General features: G+C 49.9%; 1 protein-coding gene across 1 annotated transcript in view; it reads right to left on the bottom strand.

Moving 5' to 3' along the window:
* Window positions 1-21286, bottom strand: part of LOC144770984 (putative cation-transporting ATPase 13A4) — a 1004626-nt gene that overhangs the window by 795933 nt on the left and 187407 nt on the right. The window contains exon 3 of the mRNA XM_078655851.1: window positions 4293-4439. Coding sequence (XP_078511977.1) covers window positions 4293-4439 — 147 coding nt within the window. The remainder of the gene's footprint in view (window positions 1-4292; window positions 4440-21286) is intronic.

The following is a 21286-nucleotide window of genomic DNA, read 5'->3' as shown; positions in this document are numbered from 1 at the left end:
CAGGCATTGAGTGAAAGGCATGAGGGAGGCAGAGCAGGCAGCCAGCCGCAACGGGCACAGCTATTTTTAGCACAGGCGGTTCACTGCATTGGGCCCAGGAGTGAAAGGGACTCACAACAATTATGGTGAATGCTGTTTTTTCGGTCAATTTCGTTTTTTTATGTAGTGGTTCTTTTCTCATATTTTGGGGCTGATTATGACGCAGTCGGAAATGGCTCCGACTGTCACTCAGACCTGTTCAGACCTCATCATAAGCAGCGGGTCGGATTCCTTTCCAACCAAACCATTTGGATGGTTTCAGTCGGAGAGGACTCTGGGGCATATTACCAACAAGTATCGATAATTATCGCTAAATAGGCTTAGCGACGATTTTTTTATCGCTGCCTATCGCTGGATATGTTAGCGGAGAAAACATGCTATTAGCAACGTTTTTCTCCATTGTGATAAAATATCCAGCGATAGCGGCGAAATGCGTGGATATCGCTGAGAATACAGCGATATTCACGCATTAGCGACAAAATGCCCTTAGCCATGTTATCCACTTCCCATTGGATAACATGGCTAAGAACTGGTCTGAGCAGGCGTTGGTTTTTGGCGATAGCGGGAATATTTCCATCGCTACGCCTGCCTTGCTAATAGGCAATAGCGATGTTATCGACTGCTTTCAGTCGCTAAGAGGTTGGGTACGCTCACTTTGCATGTCATTAGCGATAAATATCGCTGACATGCAAAGCGGGCCCCAAAATGCCCGCTATCGCCTAAAAGCTGTCGGTAACTGGTGTTAGCGACAGCTTGCTAATAGGTCGATAGATCTATCGCCGCTTAGCGGCCGAAAACGGCCGCTAAACCGGCGATAATTGCCTATCGCCACCCTTGGTAATATGCCCCTCTGACTGGCCATTCTGACTGCCATCCGACGGGCTCGGAGAGCCCGTCCGACAGTCAGAAAGACTTCAGTGATCCCAAAGGTGACTCTTTCTGCCCGAGGGATTACAATGTTGGATTCCAACAGCCTTTCTGTGTTGGTCTTTCGGACACAGAAAGGCTGCCGGAAGTCGACTTTGGGGGCACAGCCTCCGTTAATCTCTGCACCTTGAGGTGGTGCCACGTGGTGCAGGAATGAACTGCGCCTCTTCTCTTCACAATGAAAGCGTGCATTCCGGTCGGAAATAAAGGGACAGTCTTCCTCCAGCAGGCTACAGGCCATCTTTGTTGCTGGATTCCTCGGTCAAAGTTGTAGGGCGAGTCTTGTTAACCAGATTTCAGGACTGATGTACAGTATGGCTTTCGTAAGGGTCTGGGCACAGTGGAGCAAGGCCTGAACTTAAACACCATGATAGGCAAAGACATCAAGGCAAAAAGGGGCGGGCGACTCCTGGCCTTCATGGACTTACCTGCGACACTGGACTGCGTTATCCACGATAAACTGTGGAAGATTTTAGAGAGGACGGGGGTGGACGACTCCTTAATATCCTTCTTGAGGCAGCTTTACCTGGGGCTGTATAAGGGGTCGGGAGGGAGTGCACAAAACAATTTAATGTAACGAGAGGAGTGAGACAAGAAAGGTTGTGTCCTGGCTCCGTTCCTTTTTACGCTTTACATAAATGACTTAGGAACCGTTTCGTTGCAAGAGTGCCAGGACCGACCGTTAGTAGGGAAACGTCCAGTACCTGCACGTATGTACGCGGACAACGCGGTCCTTATGGCAGGCACTCGCAAGGGCTTCAGAGGGTAGTTCCTAGTTTTGCAAATTTTATGTCTAATTTGGGTCTTACTGTCAACCCCTCGAAGACATTGATAATGAAGTGCGTGGCAGGTAGTAATGAGAGCAGTGCTTTTTTCAGACACCAAGTGGATTGAATGCACAAAAACTTTTTTTTAACTTGGGATTTTGTTCGACCGGATGGGGACTTGGACTCAGGCAGTCAAGGCCAGGAGGCTGGCATTTTCAAAGGCACTAACTTCCCTATCAAATTTAAGCAGGAAACTAGGTAGACGGCGACCGTTGGCAGAACTGTTACAAATGTACAAGGCTAAATGTGTTGCAATCCTATGGCACGGGTGTTTGGGGTTATGACGATGTTAACACCTTACAGATTGCTGAAAACAGTTTTTTTATGTTCTTGCTGGCCATCCCAGATAGTACTTCTACCTTCATTTGTCACACAATATTAGGTATGCCATACCAAGCTGATATTATAAGAATTCTGCCAGTCCTCCTGTGGCATCGGATTTGGACATCAGACAAGACGACACTTAATCGCCAAATCCTGGGTGACAGCTGAGGGGTAGATGGGGCTATTCATATCAGGTGGCTGGAGTACGTTAAAGACTGTGGGGCATATTACCAAGGGCCCTTATCACCGCTTTAGCTGGACTTTTTCCCGCTACAGCGGCGATAATTTGATCACCCTAATATCAAGCTGTCGTAACACCAGTTAACGACAGCTAATAGGCGATAGCGGGCATTTAGGGGCCCACTTTGCATGTCAGCGATATTTATCGCTAATGACATGCAAAGTGGGAGTGCCAAGATGTTAGCGACTGAAAACAGTTGCTAACATCGCTATCTCCTACTACCTACAAAGGTAAGCGCGAATATCTCCAAAAGCTAACACCTGCCCAGAGCAGTTCTTAGCCATGTTATCCAATGGGAGGTGGATAACATGGCTAAGAGCATTGTCACGATAATGTGTGATTATCGCTGTATTTCCAGCGATATTCACGCATTTCGAATGATTTTTATCGATTCTGAGATAAACCTTGTGGATAGCAAGGTATCTCAGTGATTAAAATCGTTGTAGCGCGGCGATAAAATTATTCCCGCTACCCCTGCTTAGCAATAAATATCGCTATTGCTAGGTAATATGCCCCTTTATGTTTAATTTAGGCCACCCAGAATACTATACTGACCCCACCACCCTGTGCACACTGCCAGGGAAATATTTCAAAAATAGTTGCTTGCGCTTTGTGGAAGAAATAAGATGTAGCACCGAATTAACAAAAGTAACAGTTCAAGCGCACCATCGCATTTTGACAAGTTTTAAAATACAGTCATACATAAGGATGACTCCAGGCGACTATGATAGATTCCTGCTAACACGGTTCAGACTGGGCACCTTTCATAGATCAATACCTTTCTCAGAACCGAATGATCGGTCGAGACTGCTGAGTAAAGGCCCGTGCGACGATATATCTGTGCAGTCGACCATGCACGTATTATTCTTTTCCAAATTGTAGTCTGTACAGAGGTGGAGGTGAATCCTTCCGGTGCCTCAAACGTTCAGTCTGAGACAATGTCGCCCCGCTATTCTGGTTTTACAATCCCTAGAATGAGAATTTGTTATCGCATCTGTTACTGTGTTCGTAAAGAATGTTTTTAAATGTAGAAAATCTCTTATGATGTGAGTGTATAATGAGCACAACGCAATCATCGGCTCTACTTTTTATAATCATGCTACGATTGTATTTTAACTGACTTTTATGGTCTGATAATTCCATTTAAATTTTAATGTGCTTTTATGATTATCTTATTCAAGTAATCTAATAAGCTTGTTTGATTTGATTTTTGATAAAATAATGTGGTAATATCGCTTTTGTAATTAATAGTAATACAGCATTAGGTGTTTATTACCGCAACATGACAAGCTCCACCGGTTAGATAACGATGTAAAACCTCCTGGTTCACCCTCCATGATCTACAAGAAGTATTCACAGTATTGTCCCGGCAAAAATGTCCAGAAGATTTACCTGGAGTGATTTGTGCAGAGAGAACGTGTGGAATTTGAATATAAATTGTAATCCATTATCAAGTGCATGCTGCCGTATGTGCCCGATCTGGGGTCATTGGGGCATTGGTAATGAGTCGTTCAGTATGGACAACTGAACATCTAGAACCCCCCCTCCAGAATGCTGCTGCTGTGATACTGCTGATGGTGAGGATACTCAAGGCTCTACCTTGTACTCTGGCTGGGAAACGTCGCTTACAATGCGGTCGTTACATCGCGGTTTTTAGAACGGAAGTCGTTACAACGACTTGCGCTGGATGGCGCTCTAGGACAAGGAATAGTATAATTTACTATCCAACACCTTCCCTACTGTATGTAGACTGGAGCTGGAATAGTAAATGATACTACTCCTAAGTCCAGCGTCACTCCAACGCAAGTCGTTGTAACGACTTGCGTTGTAAAAACCGCGATGTAATGGCTTGCGATGTATTAGCATGCGTTGTAATGTCATACAGCCCTCTGGCTCCGTGACACTGCTGACGGTGAGGATACCGAAGTCTCTACCTTGTACTCTGGATCCATGATGGCTCGGTGGATGATGTCGTTCTCGAGAGCTGCAATCAGATGGTCTTCCTTCCCGCTCGAAGGGCCCAGGAGAGCAGACAGGAAGATCCATCTCACCTTCTTCTTGGAGTAGCTTTTAAAATCGTCCTAAAGAGAGATGTCACTGAGAGTTATTCCATGGTCCATGGACAGCAGAGGAGGAAGTCAACTCACAACTGTTGAACAATACTCTACTCTTTCTGTCTCTAGACTACAAGATGGAAGAGAACCTTATCATAGAAACACACTTCAGATCCCTGGGAACTTGACCAGTTGTAGAGAGTCATGGAAGACTGTTCTTATCTCATAGTTCAATTTTTTCCCCTGAAAGTCTGTTCACTGGAATAAGGACATTACCGCTCTCAAGGACAAACAAACTAAAACTGAAATAGTGATGTGGAACCGCTGTAGAATGTAGTGACACTGTAAATTGAATCAACAATATTTCTGGTGCTCAAGGACCAGCCTTATTCTAAGTGCGGCGGTAGATCTGAATTGGGTACAAATAGTGTTTGCACTGATTTTTCACTCGGAGTCGGGGCAAATTTCATTTAACCATGCACTGTCCTCCAGGCGCTGTCTACAGGAATCTGCGTGTTCAACGCACTTTGCAAAGTCAAGCACCACAATGTACTACTGGTTGCAAAGGCTGTTAGTGCACATTACTCACCATATGAACCAGAGAAACCCTAATCAGTTGCAAAACAATGTAATCATCTTTGCCGCTCTCCTGTGCCCTTCCCACCCCCGCACGATTGTTGTGGGGATGTTGATGGGGGGAGGGGTTTTCTTACTGGAAGTAGAATAATGGGCTTACTCTCTTCTGCTTGCTTTTCTTTAGTGCATCTTTTACACTTCATTTGTGGTAACATGCAATGTGAGTTCCCTGTGATTGGATAATGATCGCTGTTAATGCCTTGGTTTCGTACTACGATTGGATAATCGCCTGCGGAAGGTAATTCACCTGTACCGTTGCACCGTACCTTGATCATTGCACTGATCATAATAAAAACATGTTTGAAGAAACACGGGAACAACCTTTACAACAAAGGTTTTACAACGCGGTACTGTTACCACGCAACTTTTACAACGCAAGTCGTTACGACGACTTGCGCTGGGGGGCGCTCCAGGATAGTAAATAGTTTAATTTACTATCCAACTCCTTCCCTACTATCCACGGGGACTGGGGTTGGAATAGTAAATTAAAATATTTACTATCCAGCCCCCCCCAACGCAAGTCGTTGTAACGACTTGCGCTGTAAAAGTTGCGTAGTAACGGCACGCGTTGTAAAAGTACACGTTGTAACGTCGTACATCCGAAGAAACACTGTCATCATGCTATGACGAGTGTTCACCCTTCGCTCTCAGAGTCTGGAAACCGGAATATCATCGAGAAAAAATGTAGCGTCCTAAATATTATTTACATAATATTCCCACATTGTTCATAACAAAACATCTACATACATTGTATTATTATTATTATTATTATTATTAGAATTTATATTGCCCAACAGCTACCCAGAAAGGGTTTCCCGGCGCATAGAGAGAAGCCATGACAAGGTGGAGCCGGGCATCTTATTTATCGAGCAGCCAGGTTTTAAGCAACGTACGGACATTGGAGAAGCTTGTTTAATTTCTAAGCGAGACTGGGCGGGAATTCCAGTAAGATGGCCCTGGATATGTGAAGGGTTTTCCTCCTATTCGTGTTCTTTTTTATTTAGGGACCAAAAAACGGCCGTGGGAGGCTGAACGTAGATTTCTGGATGGAGTGTAGGGTTTGGCCAAAGTGCAGAGGTAGTTGGGGGCTGTTCCAGATTTAATTTTGTGCATGTAGGTGAGTGTTTTAAATTTCACTCGATTTTCAATGTTTAGCCAGTGTTGTTTACGTCGGAATGCGGAGATCGATTCTCTTTTTGGTACTTTGCATAAAAGTCTGACTGCCGCATTTTGGGCCATCGGTAATCTGTGGATAATCTGCTCGTTTGAGCCAACATAAAGAACATTTCCATAGTCTAGCCGAGAGGTAATTAAGGCATTGACTGCAGTTTTTTTGTTGTTTCTGGTAGCATCCAACAGATGTTTCTCAGCCATTTGATGATGGAAAAACAAGTGGCCGCGACTTTTACTGAATCACCATGCATACTCAAAGTGTCATCAGGGAGTACACCTAGGTTTGGCACTTGTGATGCGGGGGTAGGAAAGGTGCCCGTTTTGTCTGGCCAATGTTGAAGGCTCCAAAGATTTTTTTGCTTTCCCAGTATTAGTACCTCTGTTTTTTCTCCGTTCAGTTTTAGGAAGTTAGATTGCATCCAGGCTGCTATATTAGTTAGTCTTGTCTTGAGTGTGGAGGTGTCATTGGGGTTTTGCGCAGATAGTGAAAACATGATTTGAGAGTCATCTGCGTAGGAGTAGATTGACAGCCCGGATTTTTCAGCCAGCTCCGCTAAAGGTTTTACGTAGAGATTGAATAGTAGCGGGCTTAAGATGGAGCCTTGTGGTACACCATGTGCAAAAGAGTACGTTTTGGAGCAAGCGTTCTGGGAAAAACTTGAAAAGTTGTGTTTGAAAGGAATGCTTGAATCCATTTGAGAGCTGCTCCACCTATTCCTATTTCGCTCAGTGTGTTTATGAGCACAGTGTGTGAGATGGTGTCAAAAGCGGCACTCAAATCTAACAGGATGAGAGCCACTGTTTCTCCTCTATCTAAATTCTGGCGGATAGCTTCCGTAACACCTCGGAGGGTGGTTTCAGTCGAGAAGCCAGCTCTGAAGCCTGACTGTGAGGGATGGAGTAAGTGATGTGTTGCTACATATTGCGTCAGATGTATATGAATGTGTTTTTCTAAAATATTTGATAGAATCGGAAGCAATGATATGGAACAATAGTTTTTGGTATCGGCAGGGTCTGCATTTGGCTTTTTTAATAGTGGGTGAATCATGGCGTGTTTCCATGTGGGGGGAATCACTGACTCTTTAATCGATGCATTTAAAAGATGGGTTAAGACTGATAGCACTGAGTGATTTAGTTGTTTGAGAATGTTGGCTGGAAGTGGGTCCTTCGGTGATCCATATTTAATTGATTTCAGAAGTGCATCCACATTTTCCGTTGTAAGGCGGGGCCAGTCAGTTAGGACGTAGTCCGCGTCGCTTTGACTGCTTTGTTGCACAGCAGGGGGATGAGGTGCCGCTGGCATAGGTGCATTGGAGCTCGCTGAGCTATCATGTACATATTCTTGTGAGACAATCTCTTCATATATTCCCACAACTTTATTTATAAAAAAGGCTGCTAATTCCTTGCATTTGGTTTGGGTCAATATTGGTGGTTTGGCTCAGGTGTCCGAGCCGGCAAGTTCTTTTACTGTGTTAAACAATGTTTTTGCACAGTTAGACGCATTATAGATGGTTAAATTCACAAATGTGGCGCAAGCTTGTTTACATTCTTTGTGATATTTGCTCAAAGCTGTTTTATAGGCCTGTTTGATTGATTGGTCATAGTCTCACCTCCACCTTCCTTCAAGGATCTTGCAGCTAGTTTTTAAAATTTTTATAGAATCGTTTTACCGATGGAAGATTCTTTTGTATTTTATGGTGGGGAGGCGGGTGTCAATGGCTTCTGGAATCCAGTTATGACCGGTCTCAGCGAGGGGGGCAACTTTTTGCTCTAGGATTGGTTTATGGGCATCAAGACATTCATTACATTTGTCGATGTCTAACTGTTTCCAGTTTCTCGGTGTTTCCCCTGTTCCTTTTGCGTTATTAGAGGTATTCTTGTCGTATGGAGGGGTCAGAGTGAAGTTTATCTGATAGTGGTCAGACCGACTAGTTGGTAAGCAGGGGAGCGGATGATTGTATTTAGATTAGAGAAAATGGGATCTAAGGAATGTCCGGCTGTATGGGTGGGACCGGAATTTAGTAGCTTGAGGTTTAGGGAAGCAAAAGATGAAATCTCTTCCATAAAAGTGGGAATCCAGGGGCATATTATCAAGGGGTTTATCTCCGCTTTTTTGGCTTTAAAAGCCAAGAAAGCGGAGATAAAATTATCTCCCTATTACCAAGCTGTCGCTAACACCCGTTAGCGACAGCTAATAGGAGATAGCGACCATCTTGGGCCCCACTTTGCATGTCAGTGATATTTATCACTAATGACATGCAAAGTGGGCGTGTCAAGATGTTAGCGATTGGAAACAGTCGCTAACATCGCTATCTCCTATTACCAACTTTTGGAGATATTCGCGCTAAGCGCGAATATCTCCAAAAGCTAACACCTGCCCTGAGCAGTTCTTAGCCAATGTTATCCAATGGGAGGTGGATAACATGGCTAAGAGCATTTGCTCGATAATGCATGAATATCGCTGACTTTTCAGCGATATTCATGCATTGCGGCCGTTTTTTATCGCATTTGCGATAAACCTTGCTAATAGCAAGGTTTATCTGCGATAAAAATCGCCGATTTGCGGCGATAATATTTGTCTCTAAACAAGTTAGAGACAAAAATGATCTCTATTGGTTGGTAATATGCCCCCCAGTTAGCAAGGTGCTCTGGGGGTCGATATATTAGCACTCCTGAATAAGTGAAATTGGGGGAGAAAGTAAGTTTAAATAGTGCAGCTTCGCAGGCAGTAATAGGTGGCTGCTCCAGAGTGCAGCAGAAGTTTGTTTTTTAATATTACCGCAATCCCCCCCCTATGCTTTTTGTTCGATCCCTCTTGCAATAGCATAATTGGAAGGTAGGGCTCCTGCCATGTCAGGGCCTGAGCTCTCATGGAGCCAGGTTTCCGTGAGGAAAACCACATCCGGTCGGTCATTCAAGAGTAGGTCAAAAATATTAGCTTTGTGTTTGGGGAGCAAGCGGCGGTTTATGCTTCGGAACGGGGTTATTTGTTTGCCAGCGTGGGATGTATTTACGTCATCATTAGGGGTGAAGTGAAATCCGCAATGTGTGCAGATTAAAGGATCAGTGATAGTGGGGGCTCTGGCGCAATTGGGTGTTAGAGAATTATTAAGGGCCTTCCGAAAGTCGGAGTCATATTCATAAATCCCCGTCTTACTTGCCTGTTTTTGCATAGGTGGATTGGTTGGTTTTTTTCTCGTTGTAGTGCCAGGGGTCCTGGCCATGGGCCCGGGCCAGGCGCGGACGGGCGCAGACGGGCTTGCCTTTGGCGCGTACACTCTAAGGTGTCCATTAATCCCTAACTGTGCCCAACAACTAGCCCGCTGCCTGCTCCGATTACCTCCAAGATGGTGGCGGTTTTCAGCGGCAGTCACCGGTGTTGCCCAGCGTCCCCTGATCAGCTCCTAGTCGTCTGAATCGGGTAAGCTGAGACCAACAGTGCAGTTTTTAAAATATTGCGTGAAGTTTTGAAAATAAAACAAAGTACAAACAAAGTACAGAGTAAGTGGCTAAAAAACGAATACTCCTGGCTCCGCCTCAGGAGTTACTGACTTGTAAGATTTTGTAAACAATATTTAGGACATAATATTTACGTTGGAAGATATATTTATATGTGCTATTATGATATACAGTCTGTCAGAAATGGGGTTGCCAATTCTACAGGGGGTACCATGGAACAGAGCGGGCAGGCCAAGCTTCAGAGGACATGTGAAACATCCACGCAGTACCCACATACGACACACCAGGCACACCACAAAAGAGACATGACACCAGTTCGAGTTGGAAAAAGAGTAAGATCTGTATTCTCTCCAACCTGCGAAGGTAAAGCACAAAATCAGTGGTAATCACAACAGGGCGCCAACCGGCACCAGAGCAAAGTAAAACCGGGGGATTATTTACAAGGGGACAATGGGAACAATGGTTAAGTCCACGGCTGAAATAAAAAAAAAGAATGTGTGGTCATAGCATGAATCCTAGATAGTCTATGTGATGGAAAGAAAGAAAAACTAATGAAGCCCCAGGGCGATCTCGCGGGGCAAACTCAGGCCTTCATCCTTGGCCTCGCCTAGAAATCAGCTGTAAGGGTCAAATACAACATCAAGCATGAATACCCAGCAGGGCCTGCATCCGCATCTCCTGGGGAAAGAAGCAGGCGGCACCTGGCCTTAACAGCTGGCAGAGGCATAAACATTTCATTAAATAGGCGTACCCATCTCGTGGAGCAAGAATGAACTTTACACTATCAGCAGTGTCCAGATGAGGGAAGAACACTAGGCGTCGGCCTGTGGGCAGATCCGGGTAAGATAATCATTAGGCAGGCAAGCACGACATGCCTGGACTCAGTAGGCCGGTACCCCTGGGCACATGTCAGTGGCCACAACAGCTTTAGCCACGGATGGAACACCTTTAATAAACCCACAGGGTTATTGTGGAGGAAGCCGTGCTGTTTTATTACAGGTGTTCCTGGCCCATGAGTTAGGGCCGCGCCTTATGTTAAAGCTGGGAGCTTAGGTTACTGCGCCCCCTGCCCAGGATTGGTTGTGTCCTGTTGGCCTAATTCACATTGAACCTGGGGGCATAAACCGTAGTCAGGGAAAACAGTAGGCATGACATCAGCATAGGATGGCACGCTAGTATACCTTGGCAACAGGACACACCCAATCCTGGGCAGGGGGCGCAGTAACCTAAGCTCCCAGCTTTAACATAAGGCGTGGCCCTAACTCATGGGCCAGGAACACCTGTAATAAAACAGCACGGCTTCCTCCACACTAACCCTGTGGGTATAAACATCAGGCGTAGCTTGTGTGGCATGAACTCTTCCAGGGACACCTTAGGGGAAACAATAACACATGGGGCATAGAACTTTAGGCCTACGAACCTCAGCTTAGGGCAAACCCTCCCCGGGGCATAGACATGCCGATTGGCAAACACACAGGGTAACTTGCGTTAGCATAGATCGCAGTCAACCGGGAGCACCCTGAAATGACATGGGAGATCAGGCTGTCAGCATGGACCTCCGTAACACACTTCACTGTAGGCAGTTAATCAGCATTTCCTTAACCAGGGATCACCATGTCATTATGCACGGATAGCCAGTTCCTTAGGACTCAGGTAACTCTCTGTGATAATAACCTTTCAGAGCCTTTCCCTTCCCCTAACCAGGGGTTAATTCCACCAACTGTCCGTCACTAGGAGCCTAACTAATGTCCAGACCCAGTTTGGAGGATGATCCCAGCACAACTGAGGCCAACGGGGCCCCACCAACAGTCTCCAGGGGGCGGGCACCGACCCTGTGCCCCGGCACACCCCCCAACCCACTATGCGGCCGAGTCCCCACTCACCGGCAGTGCAGGGCCTCTCTCTCCCGCAGTCACCGGAGGGCTCTGCTCCGGTGCGGGAACACGCGGGGGCTCTCCCTCACTCAACGGGAGCCCCGCAACAGCCAACACGTTTCCGGTCTTCCCCACGGCCCCCCCCTGCTCCTGGGAACCGGGGCTTCTGATGGCGGGCACGAGGCTCCAGGCGACTTCTTGAGCCGCCAATGTGACCTTACCAGCGGTGGCACAGACAGGCGGGGTGGCCCTGGCTCCGGTCGCTCTCCACGGGCTTCCGAGGCGGAGGGGGTAGGCTCCGACAATGCGCCTCGAGGATCCCCCTCCGTGCTCCTGCAGCCAGCTGCGGGGCTCGCAGCAACACTCGGGGCACTCCATAACCGGCGGAGGCGGCGTAGGCTCCCGCGCTCCGCTCTTCCACACGGCGGCGTCACTTGGGTCCCTCCTGGACCTCAGTAGGCCTCTTCGGCTGCCTCCTCCGCACGCCCGGGGCTCCCTCCTTGCCACGGGAGCCCCGCGACACAGCCGGCGGGCTTCTTCCGGCTTCCTCGGGCTGCCCGGGCGGCAGCCAATCACTACGCGGGGCTGGGGGGCGCGGCCAGTGATGTCGCGTCTCCCCCGTCACGTGATGCAGGCCCGGTCAGCTTCAGGGCCTAGCGCAGCCCTCTCCTCACTCCAGCGGCCCTCTCCTGGTACCGGGGGCCGCTGCGACGACAATGGCAGCAGCAGGGGGCTCCTCGCTATCGCGCCGGGCCGCGGCGGTGATTCTGGGTCCCAGGCGCAATCCACCGGCAGCGCCACAGACTTCACGGCGCCCGCAGTGATGACAGCAGCCACGAGTGGTAGGCACCCTTTCATTAATTATTTATACCGCCAAAAGCGTGCCAAAACGCGGGGTAGGCTCCCGCGGCGCTATCTCCTCAGCAAAAGGGCGCAAACACATGGGGAAGGCACCCACAGCGCTATTCACGGCGCCCAGCTCCTCTCTCGGGCCACACAGCTTCCAGGGCCCTGGGGCTCCAAGGGGCACAGTGCTTTCGGTGCCCACGGCGCTTGAAGGGCCAGCAGCGCTTCAGCAACAGAGCAGTTCCTTAGGGGCACACTCCTTCACGAGGATAGCGCTTGATAGGCACACATCGAAAAGGGGGAGGGGGGGCGACAGTCCCAGCAGCAGGCCCAGGGGTCTCCGGGTAACTCTCCTCACCTCCTGGGGGCGGGTCCTGTCCTCAGCACTCCTTCCCTTTCAGGGCGCTTCTTCACGCAGCGCTGGCGTGGTGAAAGGTCCCACAGCTTCCGGGACCTCGGGGGGCCCTCCTTCCTCAGGGGCCCTGGGGACAGAGCAGTAGCACTACTGGGCCAGGACAACAGGTAGTGGGGGCATCATCAAAGCAGGGTGGTAGGCTCTCACCATCCCCACTGCACGTGGCCCTCCTTCCACACAGCAGCCTGAACTCCTGAAGTGGGGCTTCACTAGCCCTGGGGACAGTAGGGGGGTTCTGGATGGGTGCAGGGTCCAGCCCACAGGCCCACGTGGCGGTATCCCCTCGCAGCAGGTCCCCTCGCATTCCTGTCCCAGTTCTGTCTCACTGCATGGTGGCACACCCCCCTTACTTATACCCTCCTCCCAGGCAGTGCCAGAACCTTCTAGAATATTGGTAAAACTTGCCTAAACTGGCTCAGGGGGAGGAGTAGAGCACCCTGGGTGCCAGGCTTTCCCTCCAATAGCTAGGGGTGGCTGGGTACCTGACGACTAGACTGCTAACCTCCTGCAGTCAGGTGGCACAACGCACAGCCTGGGCATCCATTTTAAAAACACAGCATTTCACCAGGGTCCATTTTACAAGGGGGAATTGACAAGAGCTCACATCATTGCATGGCATTACTTATTAACAAGGTGTCTCACACCACTCATGGCCTATACAGGTTTATTACCATGGGGGAGACATTTCAAATTAGGGGGGCAAAAAGTGAAAAAGTTTGGGGGAGAAGGGCCAAGTCCAACACAGTCAAACAATGCTATTTACCTATGTATTGTTCCTTTATTGTCCCTCCGTAGCATAGCTTTGGATTTAGTTAGAAGAAGGTAGACACATTAGTGGCTCACGGGAGCTGCATTGCAAGGTCCCTCAAGCTCAGAATAAGTAGACCCCAAGGGGCTCTCCAAGCTTCTGTCACTCAGAATCGGTTCACTTCAGACAGAGGAAGTGCAAGCTTCCCTCACCCAGAAGAGGCTCACTGCAGACAGAAACAGTGCAAGCTTTCCTCACCCAGAAGAGGCTCACTTCAGACAGAAACAGTGCAAGCTTCCCTCGCCCAGAAGAGGCTCACTTCAGACAGAAACAGTGCAAGCTTCCCTCGCCCAGAAGAGGATCACTACAGACAGAAAGAGTGCAAGCTTCTCTCGCCCGGAAGAGGCTAAATTCAGACAGAAGCAGTGCAAGCTTCCCTCACCCAGAAGAGGCTCACTACAGACTGTAGCAGTGCAAGCTTCTGTCACCCAGAAGAGGCTCATTTCAGACAGAAACAGTGCAAGCTTCCCTCACCCAGAAGACGCTCACTACAGACAGAAACAGTGCAAGCTTCCCTCACCCAGAAGAGGCTCACAACAGACAGAAACAGTGCAAGATTCCCTCGCCCAGAAGAGGCTCACTACAGACAGAAACAGTGCAAGCTTCCCTCACCCAGAAGACGCTCACTACAGACAGAAACAGTGCATGCTTCCCTCACCCAGAAGAGGCTCACAACAGACAGTAGCAGAGCAAGCTTTCCTCACTCAGAAGAAGCTCACTGCAGACAGAAGCAGTGCAAGCTTCTCTTGCCCAGAAGAGGCTCACTTCAGACAGAAACAGTGCAAGCTTCCCTCACCCAGAAGAGGCTTATTATAGACATAAACAGTGCAAGCTTCCCTCACCCAGAAGAGGCTCACTACAGACAGTAGCAGTGCAAGCTTCTGTCACCCAGAAGAGGCTAATTTTCAGACAAAAACAGTGCAAGCTTCCCTCGCCCAGAAGAGGCTCACTACAGACAGAAGCAGTGCAAGCTTCCCTCGCCCAGAAGAGACTCACTGCAGACAGATGCAGTGCAAGCTTCCCTCACCCAGAAGAGCCTCACTGCAGACAGAAGCAGTGCAAGCTTCCCTCACCCAGAAGAGCCTCACTGCAGACAGAAGCAGTGCAAGCTTCCCTCACCCAGACGAGGGTCACTACAGACAGAGGAAGTGCAAGCTTCCCTTGCCCAGAAGAGGCTCACTTCAGACCAAAACAGTGCAAGCTTCCCTCACCCAGAAGAGGCTCACTACAGACAGTAGCAGTGCAAGCTTCTGTCACCCAGAAGAGGCTAATTTTCAGACAAAAGCAGTGCAAGCTTCCCTCACCCAGAAGAGGGTCACTACAGACAGAGGAAGTGCAAGCTTCCCTCCCCCAGAAGAGGCTCACTGCAGACAGAAACAGTGCAAGCTTCAACTTCTACGCGCCCAACCGCCACCTCCGATCTCAACTTCTACGCGCCCAACCGCCACCTCCGATCAGCCAACCACGCCCTCGCCGCCGTCCCCCGCATCCGAAGAGCGACTACGGGAGGAAGGTCCTTCTCCTACCTGGCCGCCAAGACCTGGAACTCCCTCCCGACCGACCTGCGCCTGACCCAAGACCACCTCGCCTTCAGGAAGAAGCTGAAGACCTGGCTGTTCGAGCAGTAGCGGCACCCCCCCCCCCCCCCCCAGCGCCTTGAGACCCTACGGGTAGGTAGCGCGCTATATAAGTGTCACTGATTGATTGATTGAAGCTTCTCTCGCCCAGAAGAGGCTCACTTCAGACAGAAACAGTGCAAGCTTCCCTCACCCAGAAGAGGCTCACTACAGACAGAAGCAGTGCAAGCTTCCCTCGCCCAGAAGAGGCTCACTGCAGACAGTAACAGTGCAAGCTTCCCTTGCCCAGAAGAGGCTCACTGAAGACAGAAACAGTGCAAGCTTCCCTCGCCCAGAAGAGGCTCACTGCAGACAGAAGCAGTGCAAGCTTTCCTTACCCAGAAGAGGCTCACTGCAGACAGATGCAGCGCAAGCTTCCCTCACCCAGAAGAGGCTCATTACAGACAGAAACAGTGCAAGCTTCCCTCGCCCAGAAGAGACTCACTACAGACAGAAGCAGTGCAAGCTTCCCTCACCCGGAAGAGTCTCACTATAGACAGAAAGAGTGCAAGCTTCCCTCACTCAGAAGAGGCTCACTGCAGACAGAAACAGTGCAAGCTTCCCTAGCCCAGAAGAGGCTCACTTCAGACAGAAACAGTGCAAGCTTCCCTCAACCAGAAGACGTTCACTTCAGACAGAAACAGTGCAAGCTTCCCTCGCCCAGAAGAGGCTCACTTCAGACAGAAACAGTGCAAACTTCCCTCGCCCGGAAGCATAGTTTCCCAGACAGACAGGTGCAGTGCACGCGGGTGCAAGCTTCCCTCACCCAAAACACATGCAGTACAGACAGTAGCAGTGCATGCTTCCTCCACCCAGAATAGCAAGCATTCCTCACCCGTAAGAGGTTCAATATAGACAGTAGGAGCAGTGCAAGCTTCCATAAAATACCCAGAAGAGGCTCACTTCAGACAGAAACAGTGCACGCTTTCTTCGCACAGAAGAGGCTCATTTCAGACAGAAACACTGCAAGCTTCCCTCGCCCAGAAGAGGCTCACTTCAGACAGAAACAGTGCAAGCTTCCCTCGCCCAGAAGAGGCTCACTACAGACAGAAACAGTGCAAGCTTCCCTCACCCAGAAGAGGCTCACTGCAGACAGAAGCAGTGCAAGCTTCCCTCACCCAGAAGAGGCTCACTGCAGACAGAAACAGTGCAAGCTTCCCTCACCCAGAAGAGGCTTACTGCAGACAGAAACAGTGCAAGATTCCCTCACCCAGAAGAGGCTCACTGCAGACAGAAACAGTGCAAGCTTCCCTCACCCAGACACGGCTCACTGCAGACAGAAACAGTGCAAGCTTCCCTCCCCCAGAAGAGGCTTACTACAGACAGAAGCAGTGCAAGCTTTCCTCACCCAGAAGAGGCTCACTACAGACAGAAGCAGTGCAAGCTTCCCTCCCCCAGAAGAGGCTTACTACAGACAGTAGCAGTGCAAGCTTTCCTCACCCAGAAGAGTCTCACTACAGACAGAAACAGTGCAAGCTTCCCTCACTCAGAAGAAGCTCACTGCAGACAGAAGCAGTGCAAGCTTTCCCCACCCAGAAGAGGCTCACTTCAGACAGAAACAGTGCAAGCTTCCCTCGCCCAGTAGAGGCTCATTACAGACAGAAACAGTGCAAGCTTCCCTCGCCCAGAAGAGACTCACTACAGACAAAAGCAGTGCAAGCTTCCCTCACCCGGAAGAGTCTCACTATAAGACTGAAAGAGTGCAAGCTTCCCTCACTCAGAAGAGGCTCACTGCAGACAGAAACAGTGCAAGCTTCCCATGCCCAGAAGAGGCGAGCTACAGACAGAACCAGTGCAAGCTTCCCTCAACCAGAAGACGTTCACTTCAGACAGAAACAGTGCAAGCTTCCCTCGCCCAGAAGAGGCTCACTTCAGACAGAAACAGTGCAGGCGTCCCTCGCCCGGAAGCATAGTTTCCCAGACAGACAGGTGCAGTGCACGCGGGTGCAAGCTTCCCTCACCCAAAACACATGCAGTACAGACAGTAGCAGTGCACGCTTCCTCCACCCAGAATAGCAAGCATTCCTCACCCGTAAGAGGTTCAATATAGACAGTAGGAGCAGTGCAAGCTTCCATAAAATACCCAGAAGAGGCTCACTTCAGACAGAAAGAGTGCAAGCTTCCCTCGCCCAGAAGAGGCTCACTGCAGACAGAAACAGTGCACGCTTTCTTCGCCCAGAAGAGGCTCATTTCAGACAGAAAGAGTGCAAGCTTCCCTCGCCCAGAAGAGGCTCACTGCAGACAGAAACAGTGCACGCTTTCTTCGCCCAGAAGAGGCTCATTTCAGACAGAAACAGTGCAAGCTTCCCTCACCCAGAAGAGGCCTACTACAGACAGGAGCAGTGCAAGCTTTCCTCACCCAGAAGAGGCTCACTACAGACAGAAGCAGTGCAAGCTTCCCTCACCCAGAAGAGGCTCACTGCAGACAGAAGCAGTGCAAGCTTCCCTCGCCCAGAAGAGGCTCACTTCAGACAGAAACAGTGCAAGCTTCCCTCGCCCAGAAGAGGCTCACTACAGACAGAAACAGTGCAAGCTTCCCTCACCCAGAAGAGGCTCACTTCAGACAGAAACAGTGCAAACTTCCCTCGCCCAGAAGAGGCTCACTACAGACAGAAACAGTGCAAGCTTCCCTCACCCAGAAGAGGCTTACTACAGACAGAAACAGTGCAAGCTTCCCTCACCCAGACAAGGCTCACTGTGCAAGCTTCCCTCACCCAGACAAGGCTTCCCTCCCCCAGAAGAGGCTTACTACAGACAGAAGCAGTGCAAGCTTTCCTCACCCAGAAGAGGCTCACTACAGACAGAAGCAGTGCAAGCTTCTCTTGCCCAGAAGAGGCTCACTTCAGACAGAAACAGTGCAAGCTTCCCTCACCCAGAAGAGGCTCACTGCAGACAGAAGCAGTGCAAGCCTCCCTCGCCCAGAAGAGGCTCACTTCAGACAGAAACAGTGCAAGCGTCCCTCGCCCAGAAGAGGCTCACTACAGACAGAAACAGTGCAAGCTTCCCTCACCCAGAAGAGGCTCACTGCAGACAGAAGCAGTGCAAGCTTCCCTCACCCAGACAAGGCTCACTGCAGACAGAAACAGTGCAAGCTTCCCTCCCCCAGAAGAGGCTTACTACAGTCAGAAACAGTGCAAGCTTCCCTCAACCAGAAGAGTCTCACTACAGACAGAAACAGTGCAAGCTTTCCTCACCCAGAAGAGTCTCACTACAGACAGAAACAGTGCAAGCTTCCCTCCCCCAGAAGAGGCTTACTACAGACAGTAGCAGTGCAAGCTTTCCTCACCCAGAAAAGTCTCACTACAGACAGAAACAGTGCAAGCTTTCCTCACCCAGAAGAGTCTCACTACAGACAGAAACAGTGCAAGCTTCCCTCGCCCAGAAGAGGCTCATTACAGAAAGAAGCGGTGCAAGCTTCCCTCCCCCAGAAGAGGCTCACTAAATACAGAAACAGTGCAAGCTTCCCTCACTCAGAAGAAGCTCACTGCAGACAGAAGCAGTGCAAGCTTTCCCCACCCAGAAGAGGCTCACTTCAGACAGAAACAGTGCAAGCTTCCCTCACCCAGAAGAGGCTCACTTCAGACAGAAACAGTGCAAGCTTCCCTCGCCCAGAAGAGGCTCACTACAGACAGAAACAGTGCAAGCTTCCCTCACCCAGAAGAGGCTCACTTCAGACAGAAACAGTGCAAGCTTCCCTCGCCCAGAAGAGGCTCACTGCAGACAGAAGCAGTGCAAGCTTCTCTTGCCCAGAAGAGGCTCACTTCAGACAGAAACAGTGCAAGCTTCCCTCACCCAGAAGAGGCTCACTGCAGACAGAAGCAGTGCAAGCTTCCCTTGCCCAGAAGAGGCTCACTTCAGACAGAAACAGTGCGAGCTTCCCTCGCCCAGAAGAGGCTCACTACAGACAGAAACAGTGCAAGCTTCCCTCACCCAGAAGAGGCTCACTGCAGACAGAAGCAGTGCAAGCTTCCCTCACCCAGACAAGGCTCACTGCAGACAGAAACAGTGCAAGCTTCCCTCCCCCAGAAGAGGCTTACTACAGTCAGAAACAGTGCAAGCTTCCATCACCCAGAAGAGTCTCACTACAGACAGAAACAGTGCAAGCTTTCCTCACCCAGAAGAGTCTCACTACAGGCAGAAACAGTGCAAGCTTCCCTCCCCCAGAAGAGGCTTACTACAGACAGTAGCAGTGCAAGCTTTCCTCACCCAGAAAAGTCTCACTACAGACAGAAACAGTGCAAGCTTTCCTCACCCAGAAGAGTCTCACTACAGTCAGAAACAGTGCAAGCTTCCCTCACTCAGAAGAAGCTCACTGCAGACAGAAGCAGTGCAAGCTTTCCCCACCCAGAAGAGGCTCACTTCAGACAGAAACAGTGCAAGCTTCCCTCGCCCAGTAGAGGCTCATTACAGACAGAAACAGTGCAAGCTTCCCTCACTCAGAAGAGGCTAACTGCAGACAGGAACAGTGCAAGCTTCCCTCGCCCAGAAGAGACTCACTACAGACAGAAGCAGTGCAAGCTTCCCTCACCCGGAAGAGTCTCACTATAAGACTGAAAGAGTGCAAGCTTCCCACACTCAGAAGAGGCTCACTGCAGACAGAAACAGTGCAAGCTTCCCATGCCCAGAAGAGGCGAGCTACAGACAGAAACAGTGCAAGCTTCCCTCAACCAGAAGACGTTCACTTAAGACAGAAACAGTGCAAGCTTCCCTCGCCCAGAAGAGGCTCACTTCAGACAGAAACAGTGCAAGCTTCCCTCGCCCGGAAGCATAGTTTCCCAGACAGACAGGTGCAGTGCACGCGGGTGCAAGCTTCCCTCACCCAAAACACATGCAGTACAGACAGTAGCAGTGCACGCTTCCTCCACCCAGAATAGCAAGCATTCCTCACCCGTAAGAGGTTCAATATAGACAGTAGGAGCAGTGCAAGCTTCCATAAAATACCCAGAAGAGGCTCACTTCAGACAGAAAGAGTGCAAGCTTCCCTCGCCCAGAAGAGGCTCACTGCAGACAGAAACAGTGCACGCTTTCTTCGCCCAGAAGAGGCTCATTTCAGACAAAAACAGTGCAAGTTTCCCTCACCCAGAAGAGGCTTACTACAGACAGGAGCAGTGCAAGCTTTCCTCACCAAGAAGAGGCTCACTTCAGACAGAAACAGTGCAAGCTTCTCTCACCCAGAAGAGGCTCACTACAGACAGAAGCAGTGCAAGCTTCCCTCGCCCAGAAGAGGCTCACTTCAGACAGAAACAGTGCAAGCTTCCCTCACACAGAAGAGGCTCACTGCAGACAGAAACTGGTCAAGATTCCCTCGCCCAGAAGAGGCTCACTGCAGACAGAAGCAATGCAAGCTTTCCTTACCCAGAAGAGGCTCACTGCAGACAGATGCAGTGCAAGCTTCCCTCGCCCAGAAGAGGCTCACTACAGACAGAAGCAGTGCAAGCTTCCCTCACCCGGAAGAGTCTCACTATAGACAGAAAGAGTGCAAGCTTCCCTCACTCAGAAGAGGCTCACTGCAGACAGAAACAGTGCAAGCTTCCCTCGCCCAGAAGAGGCTCACTTCAGACATAAACAGTGCAAGCTTCCCTCGCCCAGAAGAGACTCACTTCAGACAGAAACAGTGCAAACTTCCCTCGCCGGGAAGCATAGTTTCCCAGACAGACAGGTGCAGTGCCCGCGGGTGCAAGCTTCCCTCACCCAAAACACATGCAGTACAGACAGTAGCAGTGCATGCTTCCTCCACCCAGAATAGCAAGCATTCCTCACCCGTAAGAGGTTCAATATAGACAGTAGGAGCAGTGCAAGCTTCCATAAAATACCCAGAAGAGGCTCACTTCAGACAGAAAGAGTGCAAGCTTCCCTCGCCCAGAAGAGGCTCACTGCAGACAGAAACAGTGCACGCTTTCTTCGCCCAGAAGAGGCTCACTTCAGACAGAAACAGTGCAAGCTTCCCTCGCCCAGAAGAGGCTCACTGCAGACAGAAACAGTGCACGCTTTCTTCGCCCAGAAGAGGCTCATTTCAGACAGAAACAGTGCAAGCTTCCCTCACCCAG

The sequence above is a fragment of the Lissotriton helveticus genome, chromosome 7, assembly GCF_964261635.1.
Source record: "Lissotriton helveticus chromosome 7, aLisHel1.1, whole genome shotgun sequence".
Classification (NCBI taxonomy): domain Eukaryota; kingdom Metazoa; phylum Chordata; class Amphibia; order Caudata; family Salamandridae; genus Lissotriton; species Lissotriton helveticus.
Note: the sequence above shows the minus strand (reverse complement) of the source record. Positions and strands in the feature narration are given on the sequence as shown.